This window comes from Orbicella faveolata, unplaced genomic scaffold (assembly GCF_042242905.1).
Source record: "Orbicella faveolata isolate gen_17 unplaced genomic scaffold, um_ofav_v1 contig_24, whole genome shotgun sequence".
In the NCBI taxonomy this organism is placed as follows: Eukaryota; Metazoa; Cnidaria; class Anthozoa; order Scleractinia; family Merulinidae; genus Orbicella; species Orbicella faveolata.
The window spans coordinates 10,328,791-10,340,863 of record NW_028301552.1 but is presented as its reverse complement, the minus strand read 5'-3'; the positions used below and the strand labels follow the sequence as shown (position 1 = coordinate 10,340,863).

The 12,073-nt window shown below is 39.9% G+C and overlaps 1 protein-coding gene and 1 pseudogene across 1 annotated transcript in view; one reads left to right on the top strand and one right to left on the bottom strand.

Moving 5' to 3' along the window:
- Nucleotides 1-12,073, top strand: part of LOC110061010 (polycystin family receptor for egg jelly-like) — a 353,714-nt gene that overhangs the window by 326,829 nt on the left and 14,812 nt on the right. The window contains exons 9-13 of the mRNA XM_089291705.1: nt 197-335; nt 3,046-3,383; nt 3,922-4,060; nt 4,530-4,858; nt 8,553-8,691. Of these exons, the coding sequence (XP_089147831.1) occupies nt 197-335; nt 3,046-3,383; nt 3,922-4,060; nt 4,530-4,858; nt 8,553-8,691 (1,084 nt within the window). The remainder of the gene's footprint in view (nt 1-196; nt 336-3,045; nt 3,384-3,921; nt 4,061-4,529; nt 4,859-8,552; nt 8,692-12,073) is intronic.
- On the bottom strand, nt 10,731-11,670 carry LOC110060970 (uncharacterized; annotated as a pseudogene).

The window sequence follows — 12,073 nt, the reverse complement described above, 5'->3', positions numbered from 1 at the left end:
AACCACAGAAAATTCTCAAGATCATGCATTCTGTCCGGATGATTCTGTGACTCTATGGTGCATCATTTTTCATTGCAACTTATCCTCACTTCATCTTGTTCACATAATATAACTACACGAACCCTGCGAAAAATCTTTCTTAAATAGAATTGATTGGTTTTATTAGAAGGTAAGTCTGTATGTCATTATTTTAAAGACATTTCACAGAGCAGGTGACTACATAACAGTTGATGAACATGAGTTACCAGTACCAGTGTATGCAAGATACATTCGCTTCCGTCCAACTAAAGTTCATAGTTGGAATTGTATGAGAGTTGAAGTGTATGGCACCGAAGGTGAGTTTTCAAACATAACTACGTGTTATTGTTATTATTGCTAGTTAACGATTAGATTATTAGCTCGAGAGTTCTATGAGATGATAGTTGATTCGGCCTTCCTCCCAACCAAATTTCCTTCAAATAACGATTTCTAATCTATTGAATTTCATGCTTAACAAAATAGCGTGCGTTGAATTGTTACTTGAAACTTGCATTATTGCATGCGCGCTTATCGGTTCGATCATTAAACTATTTTGAGCTTTTAAAGTCGCATAACGGTCAGTTTCCTTTCTTTACGGTTCTTGAGAATTTGATTATCTAGTAACACTATAAATCTTCTTAGAAACATTAGAGAAACTAGAAACCGTTCCCATTATTTGGACGACCTCTGGTCAGTGCATTTAAATGGCTGATAGTTTACGATAAGCTCAACCAATAAGATTGCGGCATTTTCAATAGTATTGTTAGAATTCTGCTAATTTCATTTACGAACCGATTTGATTGACCGATGACCAAAATTCTCAGAAGATTTTAGATTTTACAGCCTTGATTTAAACTATGACATAGGGCTTAAGAAGCAAGGACGAACTCATTCGAAAAAACTGAGTTTAAACGTGGAAAGACAAGCGAAATTGAAATGGGAAGACTGGTTAAAAAAGTTCTTCCAAAGTTTTTCAAAAGTTGGACTTTCATTGTTTCAGCTTGGTCGGCGGCTGGTAAATTCTTGCCAACTAGGTACCTCTCTCTACTAGAAAGCCACCATTCTTGGAATTTTCATTCTTCGTAGAAGCTTTATGGGAGATTTCCCCGTCTGCGTGGGGTTTGAGTCGGCAAACGCGACATACGTGCAGCCATTTTCATCCTTTGCAAACTTGAAGCGTTCAACGCACAAAAAGACTGTTTTTTTGCCTTCCTCTTACATCCGCTTTTGAGTGTTTCTTGCATAAGTGCATCTTTCGACATGCTATGTAACCTGGCCAATGTCAAATACAACGGACTTCGAAGTCAAATTTTAAGCGGCAGTCTCGCTAAAAGCGGTCCACTCGACTTCGGGACCAAAAATGATTTTCCTTCATTTTTTGTCGGTGAAAAGGGTTTGACACACACACACATATAAAAGCAATGCATTATTTTCCAATTCATTATTTTTCCTTTGCTACGAGCCAAAATTGAATTTTGGCCGAACTGAGGTTGCCGACCGTGATCAGAAAGGTAAAATTCACCGATTTTGTGAAGCATGCTACGTCGCCTAAAATGTAGCTCACGGAATTTCGTTTTCATGCGAATTATAAGGTACATTCATTACTTGGACTGACGAAATATGGAAACGTTTCGAAAAATTCCAAGCTTACCAGCGAGGCTGGAAGACACCCTACTCTGAGGCCTTTGATCAACTACTAAAATTTAGCCAAATTTGACGGGAAAAATCTCAAAAGCTGGGTCTAAATGAAGCCTAAAAAGCACATCACAGTAAATTTCATACCTTAATAAACCGTTCTATAACTTCAAACCGGTGGGTATCTCCTTAGATTGCACGCGAGAACAGATTAAAATCTGCCACAGTCAGTGTGTGTACATAGCTGTCGCTCGTGTCAAAGTCATTTGCATAACCCTAGCACCCGGTGAAAATACATCTTCTTCCGTTCAGGTTCGTTTGTTGACCTTCTGAGTAGTGGCAAATAACTTCCTTTAATACTTGTCTACACTCTAGATCCAGTTTTGAGGTGAATGTTGCGTTAAAGTTGATCAATTCTCGAGACTTGCGAGACTCCAAAAGTAAAAAATGGCGCCGGTCTGCAGAAATTAACCGTAACCGTCGTCCTGATCCTTCAATAAATTCTGCCGCAGAGGTAGCACTAGGAGAAGAAGAAAATCGTAAGTTTTCATTTTCCGTTTAATGGGACCTGAATCCTGTACTACTGCCAAGACTACTGGGAGCTTGAGGGCTATACGCCCGAATTTGAAAAACAACAACAACGAACACTTGCCGGTTGCATCGCTGGGAAATGAACCTGAATGAACACGACACGCTTGATAATGAGATCTGGATGTGTTCTCTCGCCTTCGTGCCGAACAGTAATGGTCTTCCCCTTTAGATTAAATGAAACCTTATAACCTTTGTTCTTTTAGTAGCGGTTTAGGGGCGCTTGTATAACTCCCAGGGACTCTGGTTCGTAGGTCTTATCGTCCTTTTTCTTCAGCTCGGTGTAGAAATTTTCGAGAACTCGAGGGAGAGATTTTCAATGCCTTTCGGTTTTTTTTCTCGTTAGGCCACTTCAAGTACGTTCGGAGCTACGTTGGGGTCGATTTTGAGGTGTTTTTGTTTACTGCTGCTGCTTCTTCCTAAGAAGCCTTTGTTTGTCTGAACGGCAAACCTAGAAGTTTTATGGGACTCCATTACCCCAATGAGACCGATATTTTTAAAATTTAAATTTTCAGCTATCGATACAATTTGGGATAATTTGCACAGCTTCCTACCAATTAAAAGTGAGTATTTACGATAGCAGTATTATCAATAGAGAGAATATTGTTATTTGAGTTTCATGTTTAAAGCGATGATCGCTTCAAGCGTGAAGCTCGAATAACTACTGTAGTTTCTATCTTAATTTGTATACCATTGCTTAAATAGTCTTGAAGTTTTAGCGGTCGGCAGTGGACCAAAAAATCACAGGTATATGTCATTTTCGGGTAATCGATTGATACATAATTAATTATAATGAACGTTTAGAGTGTCTCCAAGCTCAAGGAATGGAAAATGGTGCAATTTCTGACGAACAAATCACTGCCTCTTCCCAATATACTGCTGATCACGCTCCTCATCAAGGGAGGCTTCACTTTTTAGAATCAGCAGCCAAGAGTGGCAGCTGGGTGGCTGCGACAGGGGATGCCAATCAGTGGCTCCAGATTGATCTGCGTACTTTGGGCACCAAAGTCACACGTGTGGCAACGCAAGGAAGTAACGGCGTTAATCATATCGAATGGGTAACCAATTACATGCTTCAGTACTGCGGCAACGATGGAGTAACTTTCCGCTATTACAGGGAGCAAGGGGAAACAGCAGATAAGGTACAACTAACTAGGTGTCCAAGTTTCAACAATCGATACAGTCAAATGCAAATTAATTGTTTTTTTTTTCCTTTTAATTAGTATCATTACAGTCTCACTCAGGCTTTCTCGTTCATAGCTCTCCTTTTTATTGTTTCTTGCAACTTTATTCTGTCTTATTGTTTCTTTTCCTTCCTTGGCAGTTTGACATACTACACAAATGCCATTAATGATGATCAAGCTTTTCCTTAAAAAAAATTTTGCTGGTGATGTCCAACCCTCTTACCTGTAAAGGCCAAGCGACGGGCTAAATGCATTTGAAACTAGAGTAAAGATTAATGCATTTAATCACAGTGGCTAATTCTTGCGATATAGTCGTAACCTGAGTCTACGGTTATTGTCAGTTCTCTTCCCACATTTAATATTCCTTACATCATTTGTTACTAGAATAGATATTGTATCCTGCTACATTACCGAAGACATTCAGAGCGCTATAGAGTAGTAGGGAAACTGATTGCGCTATTTAAATCTTTAACAAGATTTAATTTTGCTTATTCAGATTTTTACTGGAAACACAGACCAGGACACAGTCGTTTCTCATGATCTAAACCCTCCAATCAGGGCAAGTTTCATCCGTTTCGTACCAGTAGCTTGGCATTCTTGGATATCAATGAGAGTGGAACTCTACGGTTGTCAAGGTTCTATAGCTTTTCAAATCTAAAATAAATGTATGAAATTATTCGCTGCGCTTGAAAGCAAATAATTTACTGCCAATTTTAACCTTCGCTGAAAAAGAACGTTGGAACATCTGTTTTAAAGCATTTTCAAAGCAATTTGCTCTTATTGGGCAATTACCAGACCCATTTGAATCGATATCCCTGTGCGCCTCCGATTGGGTGCAAAAATTGTGGTATTGCTCTTTTGCTCCAAATCCATGAGTTACACCTGCTTGATTTGTTTTTGTGCCCTTCTCAAGAGAACTTGTTTGGCAACTGATCACCAAAATTGTGTAACAAAAAGTGCAGGTATCTTCAAAAACTTTCACTAAAAATGGACTGCAGGGCAAATAATAATAAGTTCGGTAGTGTCTTGGAAAAATAATGTAGTAATAAACCGTTACTTGAAAGAAAAATTTAGAGTATTTAAACGATCATACTACACTTCCAGAATGTCAACAGGCTCTCGGAATGGAGAATGGTCTCATCTCTGACGAGCAAATTACAGCTTCTTCTGAATGGGATGAAGATCATGCTGCAATCCAGGGCAGATTGCGCTTTCCGCCAACGACTGAGAAGGCAGGAGCTTGGGTAGTTCACACAACTGATGCCAATCAATGGCTTCAAGTTGATTTAGACAGTTTGTACACAACCGTAACTCGTGTAGCTGCACAAAGAAGAGAAGATAATGAAGAGTGGGTAACCAACTACAATCTGCAGTACGGTGATGATGGAGTGAACTTTCAGTACTACAGGGAAGAAGGGGAAACGGTAACCAAGGTAATTCATTGCTACTGGTCATTAGCAGGAAGAAGCATTTTAAATTTGTTATGCTTAAATGATATGTTTTTATATTTATTACGTACGAGGCAAAATTACTGATTGCTGATTGGCTGAGGGGCATAATTACTTGATCCTGATTGGTTTAGAGGTGCTTAACGAAGGTTATCCTTGAATGTTGTCGAAGGTTTTCAGCAACAATTGCTTCCCGTTTTATTGAGGCCGACGTGAGAGGAAGTATAAACAACAGTGAAAACAAAAACAAACTACTGGACAAGCATTATTCAAATGAGCAACTTGAATGCTTCGAAGTACCACAGTTGGACGAAGCGCTCGGCCAAGTCTTTGCCTAGCTGAGGAAGTAAAATGGTAACTGCGAGCACGAGCCAGGAAAGAGAAGACAAGAGGTGGTGAACTGCGGGCTAAACTTAGGCTTGCAACTCTTAAAATGTTTGTGACCGGCGAGAAGAAGGTTCTCAAAGGGGTTAACCGCTAACTGTCACTGGCCAAAAATTTAACCGTCAACCGTAAAAAACACAATATTTTTACCGTCAAATAAGCAAGCTGAAAATAGCCGTCAAAATTGAGAACTTAACGATTGACTAAATGGGGTCAAGTCATGCTGTTTTTAAATGAAATATTTGTTTACAAATATGTCCTTACCCGAGAAGGAGTGTTAATCAATAAATTAATATGAGTTTTGCACATGCACCAGTAATTATCAATTCAGGACAGAGTGAGTAGTTGGGGGCAATTCTTTGTACCCCCTGTAGAGCGCATTGCGGATCACGTGGGGACGCCGCGGAGTTATGTGTCATTCTTCAGTGTGAAATGACGCTGAAACTTTTTCCCACCCCTGCTCCTCGCCTTGTCCTCATGTTCTTTTATTTGGCCTTTTTGTGCCCTCACCTTTACTGGGCTGAATATTTTTATGTAACTATTGTGGTGAAAGTATTTTTGATAAACTTATTTTGTACATCATTTATGTGATTTTATATATTACAATTAAAGTGGCTATGGGCTTTTCCCATAGCCATTTTGATCCATATGGTATCTGTGTCGTCATTACCCAGTAAACAGAGCTCAGCCAATGCAGTACCCCAGGTTTTCGTAATATAAACGAGGGAAAGACATAGATGATGGTTTGTAAACTTCACTAAAATAGGTTTACGTGCAATTATTCCTTTAACTTGTGGTGTCCGGAGCAGGCGATTAATACGTCCAGCGGTGACTGAAGGGGAAGTTATTACGCTGATTATTAAAGACCAAAAACCTAATTTAAATCCACAAATTATAGGACTAATTGGATTTTTCAAATATGGGCAAAACTGTATTCTTTAATGAAAAGTTACTATTAAATTTGCGCTTCAATTTCGTGTTATAAACGTCATTCCGAAAAATTAAACCGTCAACCGTCATATGACCCCAAATTTTACCGTCAACCGTCAGATTGGCCTATTTGTAACCGTCAACTCGCGAGAAGAGATGTCGCGTTTCTTTGTTACAGAAGCACTGAAATAAAAGTCCAGCAGAAGTGAAGACGACTGGGCCATTGTACCACGGTGTTATCGACAAGCCACAGATCAGCGTGTGGTATAAAAGGATGCCCGTGGGGAAAACACCAAATATCATCAGGCATTATGAAAACAATGAAAGGAAACTTACCTCTGAAAGATGTTTTCCCAGACAAAAAGAACTAAAAGAATGACCATTGTGCCAGAAAAGCGGTTATAAAGGAATTGAAAAGCTCCAGGATTCAGAAATGCGAGATAAAAACATCATTCGGGCCACAGCTGCGAGCGAGGATTAGACGACCTATGACTCCGGTGATTAAAACGAGCAAAATATTAATTGTGTTCAACATCATTGCCACAAATGCGAGACAAGTACTCCAACCTCTTTCCTCAGCTCAGCGAAAACAGCCTCCAGTCAAACCTACAATTTCAGCCTTTGCCACGTGATGCTCAACATCGCTGGAAGCCATTCTTCACAATCAAGTCTCAGCCAGAGCAAGTGAGGTTACAGAGGAATCTTTATGTCAGTTTCTGACTCTGATTTACCTATATTTAGTCCAGATTTTGAGCCCTATTTTTGTTGACAGCAACAGTTTACCGAAAAACTTTAACATAATTGAATCGATTGGTCAGTTCAGATGATTCTCATATGTCGCGGAATTGAACAGGCTGCCTAGAAGGAAAACCTGCTCGTGAATGGGATTCCCTCGAATAATTTTGCCCTTTATGTGATGAACAAGTAATCTCATGTGCCCTCGAGCTATTAAGGATTGGTTTCAAAATACGCGTGAAATTAATCATTAATCGCCCTCGGGTCCATACATTATGCAAATATTAAATGTAATTATTATTATTATATATATGTTATTCGCCGGCTGGGAGGTGCGTATGGTCTCGAAAATGCATTTTCAAGCCCGAGGTCACAGTTTTTCACTATACGGACCGACCCTAAGCCGGCAAATAACACGTTTATTTTTTTTCCTGCAGTAAACTGATTTCACAGATTACAAATGGGTTTGTTTACGTAGCTCTTGTCATTGAATCAGCTTGCGCGTCGTCTACGAACGATTTGTAAAAGATCTCGGCAACGAGCGAGTAACTAAGATAGTAGACAAAGAAAGATGTATTAAAGAACAGGTTTTTTTCGAACTACTTTATGTTAGTTGCATTTATTTCACCAGTTAAGCTCTCTAAAATTGTTTTTGCGTTGTGAGATTTCGTGCGAAGTTTGAAGTAAAGTTTTACTACAAAAACAATTTCTGTCAGTCGTTGCTTTTAAAATCACTTGAAATCACACGTTTCTACCGTAAATTGAATAGCAGAAAGCGAGGAAATTCGTTAAGTGTATTCCACAGAAATTCTCCTAAATATAGCAACGATCATGGAGGTAAACTCGACTGAAATTGACTCAAATTTTACGGGGAGAGAAACACAGGATTACGCGCCATTACAGCGCCAAGCTACAAACAACGAAGCAAACTCCCACAACTTCAAAACACTCAATTGAATTTACTTACAGCGACTTTCCTTGCCACTGTAAAGTGAACAGAGATAAACTTGCGATGACTAATCGTCGATGGACGTGTAAAAAAGGCAAAAGATTGACGATTACCGCTAACTTTTAGGAGCGAGATTTAGGCAGCGGGGAAAAAATCTGGCCCGTGGGCCGTATCGTAAAAAGCTGGACCGGTCACGTGCTTATGATTAGCCCTTCAAAATCGAGGATTTAGGAATCCGGCCCGTCCAGATGCTTGAGAAAAAAATAAATAGAAATGTTATACTTTTAAATTTTATATTTTTTCATACATTTTATTTGGATGAAATTTTATTTATCTCAAATAACCAAGACTCTCATTTAACAATTATTCCACGAGCGCGCGTGATGGTAGATAGCCAAAAAGCGCGAGTGGAATAACTGTTTATTAAAAACGCCCCCAAATGTAGAAAACTGGACTAAAATAGAAATAAAAGCGCCCCAAAATCGCGTGTACGCTTACCATATTTGTAGAGCATGGTGTAATAGCTCATAACCCATGATGACTAAGACAATGAAAACTCTCGAATTGCATTATCTAATGATAGATACAGTTTTTAGTAACAGGTGATATTCAATTTCGCCACGTTATAAAAGATGAAACTAGATGAGCCATCTATAACGTTTTGCCACCTTCTCAATTCAGGATTTTTCTGGAAGTGCAGGGGAATACAATCCCACTTACCACCAGCTCAACCCACCAATCAGGGCACAGTACATCCGTTTTCTACCAGTAGCCTGGTATGGTAACATAGCTATGAGAGTGGAACTCTATGGTTGTCAAGGTACAATACTGTTTTTTTTGTTTTTTGCTACAAAGTTTTTGGAACAAAATAATATTAGGGCATTCCGTTAAATGTAATCCTTTCTATGTCGTTTTCTCATTGGCTTAACACTGAAAATTCGACAATTCGAATTGTACGCATATTTAATGCTCTTTTCCATAAAAGACTTTTAACCCCATCCAGGGAAAACGGGCAGAGGGGATGTGGAGCAAGTACCTTTTCAGAACGCTTTAATGCTGAAAGCAAGGGAAAATTCGATACGACGTGTCGTTGTTCTAGTAAATTAAGGTTATTATGCCAAATAATAATTTAACTGGCACGTTTTCGAATTTTCAGTCGCCCTGTTTTAATTTGTTGTTAACTTTATTCAGTAGCTTTATATATTGTTTATGAATATTTTTAGGCCAATTTGAGTCGTTTTCAAAAAATTGTGAAATCAAAAATGGTGGATTCAAGGTAGTGGCTGTTTAGAAACAATGAGGATATTTTCCATGTTATATAACGCCTTCATTTCATGTTAGGCGCCTTAAATAGTAAGAGTAATAGAGGACATGTACCTTAAATGTATGATGTGCATTTATCATTTTGAGCTCCATTCCAAAGCCTTTATCATGCACCAGCACTGGCCACTGGCTGGATAATAACGGAGCTCCGGCGGCCCGAAGGGCCGCCAAGCGGAGCCCCATACTCATAAAGGAAAGAAAAGGAAACCCATGAGTTGATTTTCCCATGGTTATCATGGATAGCGGTATTAGGGACCTTTAGCACCGAGAGTTTTCATGGCGACGGCGACGTCGGTGGACGAAAGAGACTGGGGCGAGGACGGCGTTGTTCGTGCCAAAATATAAACCTTTAGCACCCTTCATTTTCCGACGGCAACTTGCCGAGGTCTTTGAAAATGAACAAATTTAGGACTTGTCGAGAGATACTTTTGCTTAGCTATGCAGACAACAACATTACGGACGAAGAACATGTTCCATTATACGACTGTTATCGTTCAAAAGCTCCAGATTTCGACTATCAATTGTACGATGTTTTCGATTCAGAAAACATGAATTCAGCTAGCTGCAAAGCCGAATTTCGAGTTGAAAAGGCAGACCTTCCTCGCCTTGTAGATGCCTTACGTATTCCCGCAGTGTTCCATTGCGAACAGAGAAACATTTGCGATGGTTTGGAGGGACTGTGTGTGCTGCTGAGACGAACAAGTTATCCCTGCAGATTCAGCGATATGATTCAACGTTTTCTAAGATCAGTTTCTGTTTTGAGTTTGATCACAAATGAAGTGTCATCTCGTAACAGAGTGGAATAGCGATGTACTAAGCTCAGTTGCTCTTCAACAGTATGCTGAAACCATCTCAAGGAAAGGATCTCCTCTAAATAACTGCTTCGGTTTCATAGATGGGACGGTCCGACCAATCTCTAGACCTGGGAAAGGACAGAGGATTGTGTATAATGGACACAAACGGGTTCATGGACTAAAATGTCAGTCCATTGCCTTACTGAATGGACTTATAGGAAACATTTTTGAGCCAGTAGGTAAGAACTTAAATATTTTCACTGAATATTGATAAGATTAATTACAGTGTTACTCATATGAATTCCCGAAATCTAAGATATTTTTATGAACTTTTGTTTCAGAGGGACGCAAAGACGACGCGGGTATGCTCGCTGACTCTGGGCTTCTGAACGACATGGGGAACTTCGCCTTTTCCCCAGCTGGCCAACCTATGTGCGTTTATGGCGATCCGGCTTAACCCCTCCGCATTTATCTTCAGGCGCCATATCGCCAGGGACGTCTAACCCGACAAATGGAAGATTATAATAAAGCAATGAGTGCAGTGCGAGTGTCCGTGGAATGGCTTTTCGGGGACATAATTGATTCCTTTAAATTTTTAGATTACAAGAAAAGTCTAAAGAGAGGTCTAAGCAAGGTCTATATTGTAATCAGACGTCTGAGTTTTTCGACCTGGAGCCGCCAACTCTAGAAGAATATTTCCAGTAATCGATTTAAAAGCAAACAAAATAAACATTGAAAACATTTTTTCTTTAAAGTATGTATACTTGTGAACATGGGGCTTCCAATTTAGTCCAAGATGCAATCTTTAAAAGTTCTGAAATACATGTAAACATTAAGCTTAAATCCTATACAGCAACAACATGTTTTAAATAAAGACACTTTGATAGCTGATTACTTATTTAGTAGCTTTTCCGCAACATTCAAAAATGCAGTATTCATTTGTTGCTGCTGAAGGATCATAGCTTTCATCATTTGCTGCTGACTTTCCTGTTCCTGTTGTTGTGCACGCAACTCCTGTTGTCTAATTTCGCGGTCAGCCGCTGCTTTCTCTTGCAAAAAGTGGACCAGTGGTTCTGCACGTCTCGTCTTACGACGTTTTGGAGAAGCTCCACCTCCGTCTGAATTGCGTTTCTTGGTCTCTTTAAGGTTCTTCATCGCTTTTTTCCTGATCTCTTCTGCAGTCTCGTTGTCCTTGAGTTTCTGATTCGACGCCGATTTAGCGTTTGCTTGTATGGTATCTTCTCTCTCGACTGACTCCTCGATCAGTGATTCCTTCTCCGTAACTCTTCCACAGAAATCCCACTCGCCTTCTCTTCCTCGCTCATCTTTTTGCTGAACTTTTTTCGGAGAAGGTTCCATCGCTCTCGTACAGCTTTTTTATCCTTCAGTTGGAATTTTGGAAAGTGGATTTTATTCACACTGTCGACTATCGCTTCCCAAGCCAGTCCGCGAGCGGGATTTCCTTTCTTTGCTCCAAAAATATTTCTTGCTAGCATTTCTCTCGGAAAAAGCATATCATGTTCTTCGCTCCACCCCATCGGCCTAGAGTGGAACAACGGGAAACGAGAGGTAAAACATAATGCATAATTTTGATAAGAATAAAGAATCAAAGCAGCTAAAACCTTGCCCAAGTAGTTTAATTTACTCACTTGGATTTTTGCACTTGATCATCAGATGCCGCCGTATTCAGTCTACGTCTACAGCTGTCCTTTTAAAATGCGATAAATGAAATACGTTTTATGCCAAAAGCTATTCAAGTAAATTACGAGAAGACATTCTCTTAAGTTGCGAAAACCAAAAGGCCGAAAAAAGACGAGTATAAGCGGACAAAAGACTCGTATCTACTCACGTTTTCTATACACCGTGAAAACAAGCCTTTTGAGGTAGGTGCTGAGCTTAGACGACTTCGCGCCAAATGTACGACGTCAAACGGAAATAAAACTTCACTTCCGGGCGCCGTCGCCGTCCTGAAAATTCTCGGTGCTAAAGGTCCCTATTGCTCGTGGGAGCGTACGCACGACGACGACGGCGGAGTTGCCAACATGGTGGCCATACTCGAAATAATAGGTTGACAGAGACATGCAG